The sequence below is a fragment of the Podarcis filfolensis genome, assembly GCF_964270895.1.
Source record: "Podarcis filfolensis genome assembly, chromosome: 10".
Taxonomy (NCBI): domain Eukaryota; kingdom Metazoa; phylum Chordata; class Lepidosauria; order Squamata; family Lacertidae; genus Podarcis; species Podarcis filfolensis.
This window is the reverse complement of record NC_139612.1, coordinates 30,226,988-30,248,316: the sequence shown is the minus strand read 5'-3', so window position 1 is coordinate 30,248,316 and position 21,329 is coordinate 30,226,988. Positions and strand designations below refer to the sequence as shown.

At 42.9% G+C, this 21,329-nt stretch overlaps 1 protein-coding gene across 5 annotated transcripts in view; it reads right to left on the bottom strand.

The window, feature by feature from the left end:
* The window catches only part of MSRB3 (methionine sulfoxide reductase B3), a 63,959-nt gene that overhangs the window by 17,713 nt on the left and 24,917 nt on the right, over positions 1–21,329 (bottom strand). For all 5 annotated transcript variants that reach the window (XM_083574735.1, XM_083574736.1, XM_083574737.1 and 2 more), the window contains 2 exons: positions 20,674–20,751; positions 16,199–16,227 (listed from right to left, as the gene is read on the bottom strand). In XM_083574735.1, coding sequence (XP_083430861.1) covers positions 16,199–16,227; positions 20,674–20,751 — 107 coding nt within the window. The remainder of the gene's footprint in view (positions 1–16,198; positions 16,228–20,673; positions 20,752–21,329) is intronic.

The following is a 21,329-nucleotide window of genomic DNA, read 5'->3' as shown; positions in this document are numbered from 1 at the left end:
GGGGGAAAGGCTACCTTTTACTTTGCACAAAATGATCTGTGTGAAACAGGGGTGTGAAAGTGGGTCTAGCTGGCCGGCAGAAGGGATCCTTATCTCCCAAACAGGTCAGGTTTGACAGGTGGGCGGGCCACACAACCGTCAGTCACCTGACATCACAATGATCTATAGCGCTCTGCAAGCCTGGACAATCAGCTAATTGCCAGCATTTGCACTGGGTTATATATTAGTGGCCTCCAGGCTTCTGAACAGAATAAAACAACTGATCACCAGTAGACCATCAGTCAGGATATCATCTCCGTGACAGAAAATGGCTGCAATGACGTGCTTCATTCAACCTATTTTGTATCTCCTACTCATGCAGTTGTGAAGTGTGGTAATTGTGTGTTAGTGACTTGAACAGTATGGTTGGTTGCAAGGTCTGTGAGCTTTGTTATTTTTCTTACAAGTAATTTGCAAGTCATGATTATTGCAGTTATACTTATGTAACTGTTATGTTATATGTATGTTAAGGCTATAATATGTTTTTGATAACCCATGGGATCACACCCTGTTCTTGTAAGTGAGATACAGTTGACCCAATTATTTTTCCCCCTTTTGTTTTGCTGGAAAATGACATTTTTCAGCAAAGGCATACTATCATTCTTGCATATGGTATCATGCTTAATATCTTCCCTCAGTTATTTTATTTTTATGGCTTTCTTGGGGTATATTTGAGCCCCAAACCAGATTGATACAGTAAATTTTTCTATCGGCACTTTCAACAGAGGGTTAAAAGTACATCTGGAAATATTGTTACCTGTAGCATGATCATCTCAAACTCAAGGATGTTCAAATATATCACACAACTGATAACTAATAACAGCTAAGTGCAGTCACCTTATACAACCGGAGATATACATCCATGAAAAATTCCTTGCATAAGCCAGCCTTGCTCACATTACAATCACTCCATACATTTCCGGAACTCACATGTCAAGATGTATCATCCTCAAATCACTCAGCCTTGCAAAGAAAAACACACTAAAATTCTGGTATTCTGACCTATCTGAATTTTATCTGCTTCCCCCCTCCCTGAAAAATGTCATGAAAGAGAAAAAGAGTGTACATAATGGGCATAAAAGCATTCTTCACCATTTGCTAAATGGGCCAATATAGTTGTAACTTTAGCTTTCTCTTATATAACAAGTGAGTGATGGAAACCTGATGGGACAAGCCTGGAAGCCACATACTAATAGTAAATGACTTTGGTTCATTCAAAGAATTAAACTAAAATATGCACATCTAGCTTCTGGGAAACACGCTAAGCAGCCAAGTGAAGATGTTATTGAAAGGAAGAGGTTAAAAAGATTAAGAAAATATCTGAATAAAACCACCATGGGAGAGGCACCAAAAGGGATCAATTTTCTTGAGAAACGGGAGTAAATCTGTGACCTGGCTCCCCAGGTATTACAAGAAAACTTCAGAAACTGCTTCAACAAACCCAGCTAAAACTACAAAGACATGAAATTCCTTTCTTACACAATAAATTCTTTAGGGAATAAAAGAGTTGTATGACTCAGAAGATGAAAATCTCCATGAATACTCAACTAATCTAATGAGCTATTGTCGCTAGGAAAGGAGGTTGATGAATTTAGTGCAGGGGAGCAAGAATTGAAATACAGCAGGAAATCAGACCAACCTGAGCCACTTTTCATTGGCCTTTATCTCTTTCACAAGGAAACTTCCACCCTTGGTAGCTTTTCGATTCAGGGAGTTTATTTGTGATGGTGGTAAAACTGGTAGCATAACTGAATTATAGGGAAGATGTCCTGCGTCCAATTAAGTATAAATTATTGTTGTTATTGCTTCCCTTTCTGTTTCACCCTTCATCAGTTCATGATCCTAAGCTGGACTACAACAAAAAATATAATAACTGTAAATTCCAACTGCCAATAAAATGTGACAACTAAGAGTGGAATCCAAACCATGTCTGCTTAGAAGTAAATCCAATTGAATTCAATGGGATTTACTCCCGGGTAAACGGGATTAGGATTACAGCCTAAAACAGTGCCAAGACTGCCTGAGAAACTACTCATTGATCCATGCACAGAAAAAGATCATACAAATGGTGGAATCAGGTAACCTGGGAGCCATGCAGTAGCTGCTGCATAGCACCTGTGCTATAAACAGAATGATGCAATTATTTGCAATAATGAAAGATGAAGTTAGCACTCGCACGCTTGCTCAGAAATCCAGGAGAGCAGAAGCCACGTAATCAAAGGTTAGAAGTGTCATGTCATAGGCTTTTCTTTGGCTACTGTATGGCTTCTGAAGCCAATGCAAAATTAATCCCCAACTGCTGACACACAAAAAGACAAGGACACTTAAGTAGTGTACGAATGTGATAGAAATATGCTTCTATATCATCTAGGAATGTGCTTGTTTTCTAATCCCCTCACAAAACTTTGGATATTTAAATTTTGAGTTTCCATTTGGTGTTCTGAATCTTAATTAATTTGATAGTGGATCTCAGATTAGAAACTCAGGACCAACTGTATGAGACGCTAGAAACCCATAAGTGGATTTTTTTTCCTTTTAAACTTTCTTTAAGAAGTGGGATCGTGGGATCCCCAAAGTTACAGAATTGTAGAGTTGCAAGGTACACCAAGGGTCACCGAGTCCAACTCCCTGGAATGCAGAAATCACAGTGACAGAATCCCTGACAGATGGCCATACAACCACTGCTTAAAAAGGAGAGTGTCACCTTCTGAGGGGGTCTGTTCCACTGTCAAATGGCTCTTGCCACCAGAAAGTTCTTCCCAGTGTTTAGCAGGAATCCCCTTCCTTGTAATGTGAATCTGTTGGTCCACGTCCTCCCCTCTGGAACAGCAGGGCCATGCTGCTAAGGGCAGAGTCAAAAGTATTTTCTCCTGTGCAGTTTTCCACAATGTACTGGGCCAAATTCAGATCAGGAAAATGGGATAGGGGGAAAAACACCTGGTGCCGTGGTGTTGCTTCAAGGCCTACTTTTAAAATAAATTTAAAGAGCTGTGAAACAAGGATCCTCAAAATCACATCTAGCTTTATTCACCTGGAATAATTTAAAACACCATCATTTATAAAACTGTCTCTAGACTTTTCCTTAGTAAAGTTTAACTCTCACTGAAGTAGCAAACCTATGTGTCTGCTGGACTACTTCTGACTGCAGTCAGGGTGAGGGTTTACATGATTCTCAGAAAACAAAAATGCTAGATGTTAAGGAGTGTCCTAGCCTGCCAAGACCGGGAAGAGTTGGCAGGAAGCAGTCCAAAAGAACCGTCTGGAGCAGAAATGAAAAGCAGGCAAAAAAACAGCCAGGATCTACATGTCGAGATTAATAATCTTTAAACTGAAGGGAAAGGAAAATCTACAGCGAGTCCTTCAGTACTCTGGACAGATCACACAGAGCACATGACTAGTTCCAACATGTTCTTAGCTTCAAGGGATCCTTATTCCTGGGCCTGACTACCCCCTCCCAGGCTCTGCCCCCTTCCTGAAGAGCTTTAGAAGAGGACTCAAAGCCCCTCTTTCAATTCCTGCCTGGTGCATTTCATATGCTGGCAAGCAAGCACTAGAAAAAATGAGACCCTTGGCATTGCACCAGGAGAATCTGGCTCAAAGTGAACTGTCCTTAGGTCTTTCAGCTCAAAGGTTTCTGGCTGAAAGGGCTCCTGACCATCGAGGCAAGTTTTTATGCAGCAGTATTTGGCCATATGAGCCCCCACCTGCTGCCTCAAGTGGGAGACCCCATGAATGAGAACCAGGTTACACTGAGCATTGAACTGAAGTCCATATCACATTAGGCTGAGATTCTGAGCACAATTACCTGGAAATGGATCCCAATGAAATCAGTGTGAATTGCTTGCAAATAAATGTGTTAAGGGTGGAGGTGCTAGATTGTTACTTTGCTTCCGGCACTGTGGTTTATTCTGGACTCTCCTTAAAACAGTAATGTTTAGATTAAATAGACATGAGAATGTGTGATGTATAGTTAACTGTCAGAAATGTTGTGAGTATCAGCATCTGGAAGAAGACTGTTTAATTCAAACCACAGTTAAACACATCACAGTTACCAAAAGGTCTTTAGATTTCACCCATCAGTGTCCATTATCTTCACTTCCTTTACTCATTAAATAAGGTTTTCCAATATAAAGAAACTGTGAGGAGAACCTGAGCTTACAGGGTTAAACAGCTCAGAGTGTACGCCCTGCCTACAAATTGGGAGGAGGGGGGAGACACGTCATATCCGAGAGTCTCCAGCCTTTGTTCTTTCTCTCTACTTTCGCTTTTGAGGAGAGAGGACGTGTTTTTCACGATGCTGTTCGCTGTGATAGACAATGGATAGTCTGCTGTAAATAAAAACTGCTTCTAGCTGCTAATATCCTGAGTGGATTTTATTTAAGCACACTGAAGAACGCATTGGAGCTTGCAGCTTTCTCTTGCCGCTCGTTAAACTGCGTTTGCTCAGAGCCTTTGGAATGTGGCCTTTGAAGTCCAGAAGCCCAGCAGAACTGCGCAGCCGAAGCGGGCTGGACGCCAAGGCTTATCTGAGCAATTAACATTCTTCAGGTTATGGGAGACAGTAACTGCAATTAGGAGAAGCTGCTGTTTTTGCTGCCAGAAGAAAAAAAGTCCTGCTTTGAGGCTTTGCCTGGGAGAAAGCAGGGAGGCTGGCTGCAAGCTGTGTGCTGCAAAGGGACGCCGGAGGCCTATCCTCGGAGCCGGTTTGGTGCGTGTGAGTACTCCAAGGCCCCAAGGGGGCACTGGGGGAGGAGATGGCTGAGCTCCAGGACTTTTATGATGTCCCGTTTGAAAAGCTCACAACCCAGTCCTGGGATATCTGGGTTAGGAGAGTAAGGGGGTGGTTTTTGGCCACAGGGCTCTGGAGTATAGCCCAAAAGGAGCCGGCCCCACCCATGCCAATTGCTGCTGAAGATGACGCAGCAGACTTGGAGGCTGCTTTGCTGGAAGATAGAGAGCAAAGAATGCACAGAGAGCTCTGCATGTTGAGAGCAAGCGTGGACGCTTTGCTGTTGCCCCACCTGGAGGGCGTTGAGTCGGCTCAGGCCGCCTGGCAGGTGCTGAGGAGTCTGTGTGAAAGCTCAGCAGGAGCCCAGGGCCGGGAGAAAGCCAAGAGCAGGGAGGAAGCTGAGAGCCCAGAGGGGGCTGCTGGCCATGTTCCTGAAGTTACAGCTGGGAGTAGCTGCTTTGTCTCCGAGGGGCCGTGTGATGTTGAGGCCTGCAACCAGAGTGCTGGGGAGCGTGCAGGCCCAAGCTGTGCACCCAAAGGTGGGGGTGCTGGGAACGCAGAAATGGCTGAAGAGGGAGCTGTGAGTGCTGTTGCTACGCGTCGCCGCTGTTATCGCTGTGGCTCCCCCTCCCATCTGGTGAAGGAATGTCCAGTGGAGGCACAGGAACAGCCGAAGGCCCTCTCCCGTAGCAACCAGATAAAGGGCTCTTCTTCAAAGCGTGGGAAAGGCAAGCCGAAGGCAGCTGGCAGAGACACTGAACATAAACATTTGGCAGCCTCTATGGCTGTAGTCAAGAGTTGTCAACAGGATGCTGTGCTGACTTTTGTCATAGACAGTGGAGCTTCCCATCATTTGGTGCCATCTGCAGGATTCCTGGAGAACTGCACCTCTGTAACTTCTGGGAAGACTGTCTGTTTAGCAGATGGGACTCGACACCCACTCACGCAGACTGGCTCACTGTTTTGTTCTTTCTTACAGGATTCGATCCAAGCTTTTGTTGTTCCAGGACTGTCGTGCGCGTTGCTGTCTGTCAGCGCCCTTCTTGCTGAGAACTACAAAGTGTGTTTTGAGAACAATAGGTGTTCTATTTCTAGGAATGGATAGCCACTAGTCAGTGTTGAATGTAAAGACAGGCTGTTTGTGATAGATGCTTCTTTTGCAGGTACAGGTGACACGGAGGTGGCTCGAGCACAGTGTGCCAACGTTCCAGTTCATGATGCGTGTGCTCACTTATGGCACCGACGCATGGGTCACGTGTCCTGGGGGTCAGTGAAGAAGATCCCAGAGTGTACGCAAGGGTGCAAAATGAAATCATGTGCTAAGTTTCTAGATTGCAGAGCGTGCAAGTCCGCAAAGGTGAAAACGTGCACATACCCAAGATCTGAGAGGGTGACCACTAGGGCTTTTCAATTAATTCATGCAGATTTGTCAGGTCCGATGTCTGTGACCAGTATGGGCAGAGCCAATTATGCGCTGGTTCTGATTGATGACCATACACGGAATTCCTGGACCTTCACGATCCGACACAAAAATGAAGCTGCGCCGCTAATCAAAGACTGGATTGCGGCTGTGGAACTGCAGTTTTCCACACGGGTGCAAAACTTTCAGAGCGATCACGGTGGGGAGTTCACTGGGTCTGCACTGCAAAGTTTCTTCCGCAAAAAGGGGATTCAACACAGATTGTCCTCTCCGCACTCTCCCCAACAGAACGGGATTGCGGAAAGATGGAACAGGACTCTAGGGGAGATGTCCGCAGCTCTTTTGTTTGATGCCGGGCTCCCACAGCGCTTTTGGGGGGAGGCTTGGCGAACGGCCAACTGTATTCTGAACAGGTCGTTCAATTCAGTGGTAGGTGACACACCGTACTTCTTGCTGCACAGAAAGAAGCCGAAAGTGCACTACTTCCGCGTTTTTGGCTGTGAGGCTTGGGTCCTCATACCAAAGGCCAAACGCAAGAAAGGTGAACCCAAGTCCCAAAAGATGATTTTCTGTGGGTATGAGCCAGGGACTAAGGGGTGGAGGTTTGCTTATCCGTCAGGGAATCAGTCCAGAATTCTGCTCAGCAACAGTGCTGAATTCTGTGAGCAGAGTGGCTGGGCAAGGATACATGGGAACCCTGACATCCTGTCAGAGAGTCTGCTTGACTCTGCCGATGAAGGAGAGGAAGAGGTTGAACCTGCTACTGAGGCTCAGAGTTCAGACCCAGTGCAGGCAGAGGGGAGAACTTCTCCCAAGGTTGTGAAGATTGAGCAACGCAGTGCTCCATCTTCCCCCACAGGTTCGGCTGAGAAGTCCAGAAGGCGCAGTAAGTCAGAGGGGGAGCTCTCTTATGCCAAGGACATTCTGGCTGGCCCCAGTGGGTCAGAGGGGGTTCCTGAAGTAGTGCTGCGCCGTTCAGCTCGGACGACCAAGGGGAAACCTCCTGAAAGGTTTGCCGTCACTAGCGTGTGGGTCGGAATGGCACAGTGTGAACCCGAGAGTTTTGAGGATGTTCAGAAACTGCCTCAGGAAGAAGCCAGGAAATGGCATGAGGCGATGCAGAAGGAAATGAACTCAATGGAGTCTCTAGGTGTGTTCTCCCTCACGAAATTGCCGGTGGGAAACCGGGCCGTGGGTAGCCGCTGGGTTTACCGTCTTAAGCCCACAGCGACAGGAGAACTGCAGTATAAGGCCAGATTAGTGGTAAGAGGATTCACGCAGCGCAGGGGGTTGCATTATACGGAAACGTATGCTCCCACCTGTAGGAGTGAATCTCTACGTTTGCTCTTGGCCATTGCTGCACAGAGAGGGTTGCTGGTGCATCATTTTGATGTGGACGTTGCTTACTTGAACTCAGACCTCCAGGAGGATTTGTACATGCTTCCTCCTCCAGGGTTTGAGGGCAATGAGCAAGGTACTGTGTGGAAACTTCACAAGTCAATTTACGGCCTGAAGCAGTCGGCCAGGAATTGGAACTTGTGCCTGAATGAAGCTTTGGAGAAGCTAGGTTTCAGGAAGAGTCTTGCTGACAGTTGCCTGTTCCTTAGAGGATCAGGAGACACACAGGAATTGGTGTTATTTTTTGTTGATGACATCATCCACATTGGAAAGGCAGACAAACAGGTGCAGAAGTTTGCCAAAGAGCTTGGGAAACGGTTTCAGCTCAAGAACCTGGGTGCAGTAAAGATCTACCTAGGCGTGAAGATAGTGAGAACTGAGGATGGTAGCTTCTTGCTCAGTCAGAAAGGCAAGATTGAGCAGTTGCTTGAGAAGTTCAGAATGTCCGATTGTGCAGGAGTTCGGACACCCATAGAGACGAACTTTGTGAAAGATAACCAGCAAGCAGAAAGTGCCGAGTTTGAGAATGCTGAGCTCTTTCAGTCAGCTCTAGGTAGTCTGTTGTATCTGTCCCAATGGAGCAGACCAGACATTGCCTTTGCTACCAACCTGCTAAGTAGGGAAGCGTCAAAGCCCAGTGTGAGTGCTTGGCACAGTATCAAGCGGGTACTGCGCTACCTGCAGCATACCAAAGACTTCTGTCTTAAGCTGCCAGCTGAAGGTGAGGCAAAGCTCACATGCTATGCGGACAGTGACTGGGCAAATTTGCAGGACCGCAAGTCTGTGTCTGGGTTAGTGGTAAAGTTTGGGAAGTCACTAATTGGGTGGAAGTCCCGGAAGCAAAGTCTCATTGCGCTGTCTTCTACTGAGGCTGAATTCAGTGCACTGTCTGATTTGTGTCAGGAACTAGAGTTCTATAGATGCTTGGTGCAAGAGATCTATGGGGATTGTAGCTTGCCCATCACGGTTTGGGAAGACAATCAACCTTGTTTGAAATTGGCTGAATCTGCGCAATTTAAGGCCAGAACCAAGCATCTGGACATACGCTTCCAAAATGTGTGTCAGAGTGTTCAGTCAGGTTTGATTCGGCTGAAGTATTGTGCCAGTCACAATAACTTGGCCGATGGATTTACCAAACCTTTAAGCTTCCAGCGTCATGGGGAGTTTTGTGGTGGTTTGGAGTTGGGGGTAAGTTCTGTACCTACTTTCCCCACAGTAGTGCAGAGCGAGAGGGGGGTGTGAGGAGAACCTGAGCTTACAGGGTTAAACAGCTCAGAGTGTACGCCCTGCCTACAAATTGGGAGGAGGGGGGAGACACGTCATATCCGAGAGTCTCCAGCCTTTGTTCTTTCTCTCTACTTTCGCTTTTGAGGAGAGAGGACGCGTTTTTCACGATGCTGTTCGCTGTGATAGACAATGGATAGTCTGCTGTAAATAAAAACTGCTTCTAGCTGCTAATATCCTGAGTGGATTTTATTTAAGCACACTGAAGAACGCATTGGAGCTTGCAGCTTTCTCTTGCCGCTCGTTAAACTCTGCGTTTGCTCAGAGCCTTTGGAATGTGGCCTTTGAAGTCCGGAAGCCCAGCAGAACTGTGCAGCCGAAGCGGGCTGGACGCCAAGGCTTATCTGAGCAATTAACGTTCTTCAGAAACAACATACAAGGTGAGACAGCATCAGACCTGTGTGCAGAATCCAGAAGTCCAACTGCAGAGCTCTAGTGCCTTTGTAATGTTTGTATTATTTACAAATAAGGAAGCGGATCATAGGTAAAGATAAATAGGTATCCTTAAAAGGCAAAAGATGCACCAGAGAACAGTGCTCCCCACCCCCAATTACAACCTCACAGACACACACTTTTAGAGGAATCTCCAATTAGAACTGATGTTCAGTTTTTGGTGTTCTCAATTTTTGTATTTTGCTCACAACCTCAGTTTACTTACTCTGTACCCACTTGCAAGGGCTCCAAAGGAAATTGTGATTTGTTAGTGTTCAAGTTTCTCCTTTATAAGCCTTCACCCTAGAGAACTCTGTCCTACAAGGGACTCAGAAGGAACTAAGTGGCCTAGCCCCAGTACCATCTCTTAAGCACCTCCATGCCAGCCACATGTAACCATCTTCTAAACTTTTGTCTTTGTTCACATGCTCACAAAGTTAGTGCCCATCTTTCAAGGTTCTCTTCTTGGGCTTCAGTTCTTTTGCACACTTGTTTCCACTATGGGAAACGGTATCATTTCTTAGGCACAAGCTCCTCTACAAACTAAAAATGAGTGGTGCATTTCCATCCCTTGAAAAACTCAAGCATACCAAAAGGTTTGCACATGCCCCTGATGTAATTGTCCATAAATGCCAGGTGCACTCAGTAGGATTCCCTCTATAAAACTACTGAAGAGGTAACACACAGTCCACATCTCCGCAGGGGAGAGGGTGAGGAGCCATCAAGACAATCTGTTTCAGGGGAAATGCCTGATTTCCAAACACCAGCAAGGCAAAGTTCTCACAGAAGGCCTTCAAAACACCTTGCAAGCCTGTCCAGATGCGAGAATCAAAACAGGCCTTGAAGATTCAAATTTCCACACCTTATGCCACACATCCCTATTGTCTAAAAATACATGAAAGGGCTGGGGACCTCAAGAAACCTATCAATCCATGCCACATTTTTGTTTAAAGGTAGATCCCCATCTGCATCCCAGAACTGACATTATTAGTTCTAACAATAAAGAGATGGTTGGGATATTATATTGTTAATTTTATCCATATATTCCACCCTGAGCTCTCAGATCTCAGAACAAGATCCTGCTTTTTCATAAAAAGGTATGGAGATTAATTTTGCAGTCACACAAGAGAGTATAAAAAAGCACCCATTGTGAAGCAGGAAGGTTGTAGCCAGTGTGATCAATGTGTCTGAGAGTAAGCCTCGCTGGACACAATAGGGCTAAGTAGTCATGTCTGGGATTCAGACAAAAGGTTTCAGGTACAGAAAAATGCAAAGGATAACAAGAGATACGCCGTATTTCTATGTAGAGCCCAAACATCTACAAGTTAAGAACAGAGTGATCTATTCATAACAATATTATGGAAACAGTCCCAAGCACTGCTGTTGTGAATGGGTCACTCTGTTCTTATCTCGCATAAAAATACACTCTGCACAGAAATACCACAAGCCTATTTCTATGCTGTATAGTTCCTGGCCTTTGCACCTGTATGTAGGTTAACTCCAAGTGCACTCCAGTTCACAAGCACTTATGCCACAGCGAAAATGCAGTCCTATGGACACTTACTTTGCAGTAAGTCCCACTGAACTCACTTGAGCATACTTCTGCATATATCATGGAAGCACCCTCGGTTAAACCACTGGCACCTCTTAGACTATGTAATTGAGCTGAAGATTGCCATAATGTGCTCTTTACCAGAGCTATGACGAGTGCCAACAACTGCTGGACAGATCACCAATTAATACATATCACGATGGCTATCAAGATTATACCTCAACACAGGCTTCAAGTGAGGAAACCAAGGTGCAAATGAACACTCAAGCCAAGGTCCTCTCACAAATTCCACAAAAACAAATTAGAGATGAGCTTGCAGGATCTCCAAATCTGGGAGAGCTGTTCATATTAACCAAATGAAACCAAATGAAAAACAACAAACCAAATGAAAAACAACAAAGCCAGTGGACCTGATGGGATACCTGCAAAAGTCTGTAAAGTGGGAGGAATTGAACTTACACAACAACTTCACTTGGGAAGACGGGTGAACTAATACCAGTGTACTGGAAGAAGCAAAGATCACCAGTGCTGAAGCAATGGTTCTTCAACATCTACTTCGTTGGACTGGTCATGTTGTTTGGATTCCTGATTATTGTCTTCCAAAGCAACTACTCTATTCTGAACTTAAAAATGGAAAGCTTAATGCTGGTGACCAACAAAAGAAGTTTCAAGTTTCAAGGCAAACCTATAAAAAGTAGTATAAACACAGATAACTGGGAAACACTGGCCTGCGGGAGCTCCAACTGGAGAACAGCCTTTACCAAAGGTGTCATGGACTTTGAAGACACTCGAACTCAGGACGAAAGAGAGAAACAAGCTAAGAGAAAGGCACATTTGGCAAACCCTCACCATGATCAACTCCTGCCCGCCAACCTACTGTGGAAGGACATGTGGATCCAGAATTGGCCTCTACAGTCACCTACGGATATACCGTTAAGACTGTGTTCGTGGAAGACAATCTTACTCAGCTATGAGTGGTCGTCAAAGAAGGAAGAAGCATATATCATCATTAACATAGTGAAATTCTGATCCAAGTAGAGATGCAGTCATCAAAAACTAAATAAACATTTTCTTTCATAGTTTGGAACAATATGACATACATCCAAGTAAACAAACACAGGACTCCACTGTAAGAACTGTACCACTTGTTTCTCCACTGTGGTCTTTTGGAAGCAATGCGCTCCCTACTGTACAATGGCTCTGGAAGCTGGAGCACATTACTTGAGATAGATAATGCTACTAAAGAAAGATATCTCTCTCATCACTCACAAGGAAACCCAAACATATGAAGCCAACCTATGTAAGCTGCAGAATACTGGACAAAAGATGTTACTGGAATAAATAGTTAGGGACCCCTGACCATTAGGTCCAGTCGTGACCGACTCTGGGGTTGTGGCGCTCATCTTGCTTTATTGGCCGAGGGAGCCGGCGTACAGCTTCCGGGTCATGTGGCCAGCATGACTAAGCTGCTTCTGGCGAACCAGAGCAGCACACGGAAACACTGTTTACCTTCCCACCGGAGCGGTACCTATTTATCTACTTGCACTTTGACGTGCTTTCGAACTGCTAGGTTGGCAGGAGCAGGGATCAAGCAACGGGAGCTCACCCCGTCATGGGGATTTGAACCGCTGACCTTCTGATTGGCAAGTCCTAGGCTCTGTGGTTTAACCCACAGCGCCACCCGCGTCTCTTTTACTGGAATAAATAATAAAGCATTAATATCATATGTACAATATATATGAGACACAGTCCTTTTGAAAGTGACCCATAAACTACAATTAATCCAGAGTGTGGCAGCTAGACTGGTGACTGGGATTGGCCGCCAAGACCACATAACACCAGTCCTGAAACACCTACATTGGCTCCCAGTACGTTTCCGAGCACAATTGAAAGTGTTGCTGCTGACCTTTAAAACCCTAAACGGCCTCAGCCCAGTATAAAAAATAAAATTATTATTATTATTATTATTATTGAATATTAGCATGATTCCTGCTTGCCAGCAACTACTCTTCGTGCTCTTAAATCTTTTCCCCACAAGGCAAGCTGGATTTCCATAGAAGTACCTCTTTCCCTTCAATCAGCTGTTTATGAAATGCCGATTAGTTCAATTTCTTACCTCTTTAAAGTTAAAAGTATAGTGCAACATTTTAATCTATGCATCAGTTTATTCTATGACACTAAGTTTCAAAAACAGAAAATAATACAATTGTTTTCTTACACAGGAGTATCTACATTGAGTGGCGAATTTCTTTCAGCAAAAGATTACAGTGTTACTAAAGTAAATAAACTTCTGGCCATCAAAGTGAAGAATGTGCATTTCTGTACAGATGTTATAGCCATTTGCATGATGAATATCAAACATTAATTTAAATTTTTGTTTCACTTTGAAGTTAAATGTTCGGTTCAAATTCATGTTGCATAGACAATGTTTTCCTCAGTCTTTCAGCCCTGTACGAGGTTTCCAGATTTTGTAGTTGAAATTAATAAATTGGTCCTTTCATAACTGCATGCCAGACTCTGCTTTTATTACAAGGAAATAAATCTGTGTAATTCTTCATGTTATTTTCACCACAAAAAAATAAAAAAATCACAGAAATTATCAAGCTATTTGTGCCTTATAAATGGTTTTTCCAAATACATTTCCTCTCCAACAGAGGGAATTGTCCAAGGAAGGAGAAAATGTGTGCTCTGGACTAGTGTGCAGAAGCAGAGCAACAAAAACAGTATTCAAGAAATGAGCCTCTTTAATTAAATGAGCTAGAAATTGTAATAGCAGACCCAAGAAAAAGTAAAACAAGTAGACTTATTCATCAAAATTGTCATATTCTATCCAGGAGTTGAGAAAACCTGCTAGGATATTCACACAATTCTGAGGTCAATGATAATAAGCATATGTGTGTGTGTGTGTGTGTGTGTGTGTGTGTGTGTGCGTGTGTGTATAATATATATATATATATATATATATATATATATATATATATATATCCAGCTTATTCCATATCTTATGATAAAACCTAAATGTGGTCTCCATCCCACTTCTTCCTGTACATTGTGGAGGCACCAGAACAACTGCAATACCACCTGCCCTGCAAGCGCTGTCTTCAACATATGCACCGCCGGGGTGCAAAGATCCGACCAGAGCCCCCAAATTTAGTTTAGCCCCCAAATTAACTTTCATTATGCTTATGTCAGATACCACGCTTACGCCTTATCTCTTGTTTACGAAAGAAGGGAGGAAAAAGAAACAAACTTTTTTATTTACTCATTTATTTACAATACACTTATACTTAAGTATACAACACCACCACACTTAAACTTATAAGTATTGTTTAGGCACCTACTTAGGGGAAACATCAGTCGTGTCAAAGGTGCCACTGACCCCCGCTGCCGCATAGCAGCTCAATACAATACGTTACATAATATTTTGATGTAAGAGTTAATTCCGCGTGCACGGCGCCGTTGTGAACGACAAGCGCCGCCGCTGGCGCAGTGCGTCTTGGGTAAATGAGCACACAAAGTCGAAAGTCCTTCAGTGAAACAGTAGGTATACATTTCAGTAATACCTAGGCATATATGTATTTTTTCTAGCTTGATCAAAATTATTTATTATTTCATAACAGGTTAAGAGCTTAGGCGGTTTCAGCGGGGGCCCCTGGAGCCCCCCAAAATTCGGCACCCGGGTGCCTCGCACCCATTGCACCCCCAGGCAAAGATGGCCCTGTGCCCTGCTGAGTATCATGGAAGACCATAGGCCATGTTTGAAGAAGCTACTAGGCATCTCTTCCATCTACTGTCACTTCCTCCCACCTGCCCTGGGGTTTCTTCATTACCTTAATGTCAAAGGAAACAGCCATGTTGTAGCAGCTACTACTACAACCACGTAATTATAAGAAGGGGGATGCAAGAACAGGTAATGATGCATGGCTATGTTTCAGGTGTACTTCCCAGTAAGATATGCACATATACACTAAAGGTTACAAAGCTTGGCAATCAAGGGTAGGGAACTGGCGGTCCTCTGGATACTGCAGTGCCTATCATCCCTAACAATTGGCCATGCTGGCTGGGCCTCATGGGAGTTAGAATTCAATAACTTTAAGAGAGCCATGACTTCTTCCACATCCCAGGTCAGGCATAGGCAAACTCGGCCCTCCAGATGTTTTGGGACTACAACTCCCATCATCCCTAGCTAACAGGACCAGTGGTCAGGGATGATGGGAGTTGTAGTCCCAAAACATCTGGAGGGCCGAGTTTGCCTATGCCTGTCCCTGGTCTACAGCCATATTCCAGAATTCCAGAGTTCTTGTGATGGCTGAAGATTCAGATCTCCACAGATCTAGGGATCCTTCCCATAATTAAGGGCTATTATGCAGCGCTAACTCACCCCTTGGGCACAAAATGCAATGAATTTACAGCAGCATTACAAAGATTTAATGTTTTAACTGGGCAAGTCTGTTCTACATATTGTATATAGGATATAGCACAGTGTTCTCAGTTCTGAATTAACATATGTAGACACAAGTAAACTGTATCAAGGTGCTGCTGCCTGTTAATTCTCATAGTAAGGCTAAACAGAATCACTGAAAAATCTAAATGGAAAGCCTCTGTCAAAGAATTCAGAGAGCTTTAATTATAGGGAAGCCACTTCAACTTCTCAGCAGGAAAGAAGATTTTACCATTAAACTTTGCTGAAGGAAATGCAACTCAGATTCTTCTACCACCACCCTTGATTTAAGAAAGTCAGCCAGTTTGCTAGAATGCATACTTTCTCCTGCTCAATTTAAATTAACTTTTGGAATGTTTTGCTTTTTAGAGCCTATGACATCAATATTTCTTATATATCTAAAAGAAACAGACATTTAAATTAACCACCTAGAGAGAAATCTATAGCCTTGTCTGGCATGCAAGTATACATGGACATGTCATGAAAATTTGGTGACAAATAACCTGTTTCCTGATGTATTGGCTGCTCAGACTTCATGCCCGTGAAATAGCTTTGTCCTCCAGGAAGAAAAATATCCTTTTAAAACAGTCAATATTCCCAAAGTCCACTTCTCTCAGCCTGCTATATCATTCAAAACCTAATGCAGAACTGACATGGTTTCCTTGCAATCATTTTAACATAAAAGAGTAAAATTAAAGAGACTTGAAGCTATGAAAGGAATAAAAGCACTGCCATTCACAATAATAGCACTGTTTAAGGCAATCTGAAACCTGAGATTATTCAAAAGATTGGCTTGTTCCAGACTGTTTAAAGTTAAGACTGCACTTGAACTGATAAATTACTCTTTGGGGAACAACATGAAAACAGCATACAGTCAACATAAAAATGTAAACCGAAACATACCTGAATTGGAGTCAAACTTTGTTTCTGATCTAAAATAGAGAGAGAAAGGGGGGGGGGGAATCCTTTAATGATAAAGAACTGTTTATGTCATGAGAAACCCATGACTGAAGTACAAATAGCAAACTTATAGATGAATGCACCTCATCTGTAAACACATTTGTTCCTAAACATATTTTCAGTGTATTTTTACATTAGAAACCTTGATCAATAATCACAGAACACACAAAAAACCCACAACCCCTCTCCATAAAGTTAAAAATAGAAGAAATACATTGTGAGAATTACAAACACCATGTCATTTATCCTCTATCATCACACTTGTCAGATTTATTTCTTTGGAAAGCATCATAAGACGGTTTTTAATCAATGTGCGTGTTAATCTGTCTCCTCAGTAAATAAATGGTTGTTTCCCTTAAGAACAGGGAAGGCTGGAAATCCCAGAGAACAAGAGACTAGTACACACAAAACATACAATTACCATGCCCATTCTATACTACCAATTTTGCCTGTTTATTACATGATATCTTATGTGTTTAGCATACCACAAAAGAACTCAGTAGGCTGTAGATTTAATAATGAGGGGGAGGAGTGGGGAAGAGAGGGGAAATTAGCCTTTGTGGGAACATCATGTTTCAGATATAGCTTAATGATAGTTCTAAACTCAGAAGCCTTTGAAGCTCTCAATTCAGCTGTGGGAAAACGCAAGTTGGGTAATTGCTTTCAAGATGCTGCTGAAGTGCTGTCAAGCAGAATTAACGCTATGACAAGTCCTATCCGAAGGAACAGCTATAAGAAGCATTGTCTAGATCTAACTCTCAAACCAATTAGTGGGCATACTCTAGCCAGAATTATATCACAAATTAACCATCAGTGATGTGTGTGTGTGTGTGTGTGTGTTTATACACATATGTGCACGCACACACGCGCGCACACACACACACACCCCCTGCCACAGCAAGTTCCAAGTGCTGATTGGTAGGAATCTTCCTAAAGCCTGTTATTTCTGTAGCCGTATTTAGTAAGGTGTTGATGGAGAATCTATGGCCCTACAGATATTGTTGAACTACAACCCCCAACATCCCTGACCACAAGCTATACTGGTTGGGGCTGATGGGAGACCCACAACCTGGAGGTGCCACAGATTTCCCACCCCTGCCCTATAGAATATATGGAAGTGCACCCAAGCCATGTAGGAAATATCAGATTCCTTGAATCCACAAGAAGACATTGGTGCGCTTTGGGGAGTTGTACAGGTCTTTCACCAAAGCAACAATTGCAAACTGTTCTGTGTTAAACATAAAAATACCCCACCCAAAAACAAATTAGTGCAAAGCACTATAAATTTATTTTTTAAAACCCATAACTTCAAGTTAACTGGAATAAGTCATTAGATGGCGATGGAAAGAGTCAGAAAAGCCAAGGGAAAAAAAGGGGCAGTATATATGGAAAATGGTTGCTTTGTTCCACTAAGAAACCCTCAATATGTTCAAAGGGTGGGAAAAGAAGCAAAGATTTTCAGCCAAAAATATATTCTAATAGTACTGAATAGTGCACCAGCAGCATGAATCAAAGCATTAATCTCCACTACAAGTGAACACCCTTCCAGTAAAGAGAATATTGCCTGCTCAAGGCCACGAACGGGTGAGTGGGTATACAGAACTCGGTGAGCCTGCTATATGGCCATAAATTTCACACATTACTCTGAGGGTATAAATAGTGTATTTTTTATAATAATAATAAAAAAAGAATTCTGACAGCAATCTTACTGCCAACTTTTGTTTCTTTTGGGCACAATCCACAGGACATTTTCCTGTACAAGCCCCGCAGAATTCGTTTGTAAGCTCTCCCACAAGCAGGGCAATTTTGATTCAAATCAGGCTACCTCATTTCCCATTTGTGTATCAGATATTTCCTAAACAAATATGCCTACCTAGTGCTGTCACGCTTGCAACATGAGGAGTGACAACTTAATAGAGCCATTATTAGTATATAGGCAGATACCATAGGCAGTGTTTTAGGGGCTAATCCTGCTGTGAAAGCTAGTATATACCTGTATACTTTATACAAAAGAAAGCCGGTGGCTGCCAATGGGGAAAGGTGGCTGGTGGTTTGCATTGGAGCCAACACCTAGGGGCTGAGGGGTCTTTGCCCCCCCATAAAATATTTGAGGGGGGCAGGGACCCCAAAGTTAATGGGCATTGTCATTCAAATAGTGTGCATGCACCACATCATGTGATCAATAATGTGGGGCGGGGCTTACCCCCCCCCCCCGAAAAAAATATTTTTTTCAAGTTATCACCCCTGGTGGCAAGCAGCTCCTGTGCAGGGGGTAGCATGTGGGCAAGGTGGTAGGGAGCAGACAAAAGGCAGCTGGATTCTGCCCATTCTTATCAAATGCATAGGGAAACTTTGAGGGGATAATAGATGAAGGATGAAGGTAGAGGGGTTTGGTCAGGTGTAAAGGGAAGAGGGGTTGGCAGGTAGGCGGGGCTGGTGAACGGAGGGGGTTAAACTTGTTATTTTACTGCACTGCATTGTAGTTCTGCTTAATATTGCATGGCACTGTACCACAGTTTTTCATATATATTTGTTATTTTGTAAACAAGTTAAGTATTAAATAGACACTGCCAGCCCTATCCTAGCTTTGCTAAATTCCCTTACCGAATTCTGTTACATTTCTTCTGTCCTACTTCTAACTGGCTCTTCCTTCACCACTAGTCCAGAGGCCAAGTTGTGATGAAAATAAAAGTTAAATTAGCTAAATTAGACATCTGCCACAGGCATAGGCAAACTCCGGCCCTCCAGATGTTTGGGACTACAATTCACAGCTAACAGGAGCAGTGGTCAGAAATGATGGGAATTGTAGTCCCAAACATCTGGAGGGCCGGAGTTTGCCTATGCCTGATCTACCACATACCTCCACCCCAGTCCACTGCCCTGCGAAAAGTGAAAACCATGCCCCACAATGACACATCAAATGAGGTGCAGAAGAAACCCCTAACTGCCTGATCCTCAGGGCATGGATGGTTTAAATAGTCAGGCTTCCCTCTCTCTCTCTCTCTCTCTGTGTGTGTGTTTAAACAATTTATATACTATTCAGCTACAATAGTCTCTAAGCAGTTTGCAAAGGTATAAAAGATAAAAATCAGTTAAAACTATAAAATCAAACTTTCCCCTCCCAAGTCAGGCCGGGGCATGGCCCACTCTGCATCTCAGGTCCTGCAATTCCCCCAGTCCACCAGCTACAAAGCTCAGGCAAAGGGCTCTTTCTGCAAGAAAAGGGCTCTTTCTGCAAGTTTCTATAAAACAATTCATTAGGAAACAAAGCATTTTTTTTATTGTAACAGGGACTCATAACACAACTACCTGTAGGAAGATTACAGGGAAAGCCAAGATTACCCCCACTTCAGATGTGGGTAAATTTCCTAAGCAAAATGACTCAGTTGCATTTTTGCAAATGTAAAGCTGTATTTTTCTGGGCAATAATTTTAAGACTATGCCACATTTCATTATAGAAAAGTGGTGGTGGTGGTCACAATTAAATACCTTGTAGCTTTTCAAGTTGCTGGAACGATCAAATTAAATGAAGAGTGAGATTGAGTTTCACTGGTTCCTTGCTGATAAGGGTAGAATTCTATTTTAAACGTGTACCAAGAAACCTCAGGTCTTTCATCTGCAGAGCAAAATTCATGTGTTCCTTGACCTTACGTGCCACACAGTAATGAAGCAGCATAAATCAGATCTATTAAAGGTGAAGTTTGTTAATCTTAGTGCTGAAGAACCATTCTCCCTTTCCTGGCAAAAATAGCTGGTTCACAGGTCATGATGACATAGTTACAGACTACAATGGTGCAAAGAACAAAAAATTAACAGCAACTCTCGGAAACATGGAGTTCAGGGGATGGGAAGGAAGCCAAATTCTGCTACCCATATTTTACAATTGTGATGGTTCTTCAAATATAGCAGAGGTTGTAATGATGACCCTGACTCTGTGTGGAGAAATGTAATGAATGCTAGACTATGAACTTCCAACATAGGTTTAAATTCTTGTTTATGATGGTAAGGAATTGGCAAACATCTGAACTGATGCTTTTTATATCATCCTTTAGTCTATGCTCACATAAAGCCCAGTGTTTTTGGTTCCATTACAAAGTGTCTGCACTGCTGATTTGCTCTGCGTGAACCTTGATCCACTATGAATTCAAGACGAGTCTTACTTGCAAGGGCTACAGTTGAGTTTTGACGTAGCCATTGAGATTCTCCATCAACAAGGAGTTCAGTTGTGCTGCTTCTGTTCAGGGCAGCTTTTCCCAACCTGGTGTCCTCCACACATTGTGGACTACAACTCGCATCAGCCATAGTGAGATCAGTATGAAGTATGAGACCAGTACCTTAACATCCACCTCTATAGCACATATGTAACACTCAAAAAACCAGAGCCACCATTATTTTGTAACTATGTTTAATTTACTCACTTGAACAAAGGAGTTCCACAAACAACACATTTGTATATTCCATGAGCTTTGTGATGTGTGTATTCTCCTTCAAAGGCACTAGAACAAAACAGCAACACAGTACTTTAGCAAACAGGTTATTTCATATCAAGTTGTCCAACTTTATAACCTCATGTCATCCAATTTTCTTAATATTAAATATTAAAACTAAGTTTAAATCTAAAATTTTAGCTTTTTATCTCATCCCATTTTTGAGTTATGAGGGTTTGAAATTTCAAAAAAATGACAATTTTGGCCTTGTCGGACTACACTAAAACCTTAAAAGCTCAGCCCAGCATTGAGATACGTCAGAACTAAAAACACCAATCTCTTCAGAACTTCATGGACTTTAATATGATATGCCACAAGATGGACTTACTTTAAATTTTAAATTTAAGTTACAATAAAAAAAATTTTAAATTAAAAAAAAATGTATTGCCTATTTAATATTTCTAAGATCTACCTACAAAATTTCATCTTGGGATCTTAATGGGAACACATTGAAAAAAATATTTTGTACATACATGTTTGCCTTATTGGGTTCTATTTAAGATAAATGGGTCTTCTTGGAGTAAAATAGAACAGAAAAAACAAGACTTCAAACTCTAATATCTCTAATATCAGTTACTTCAGGCATT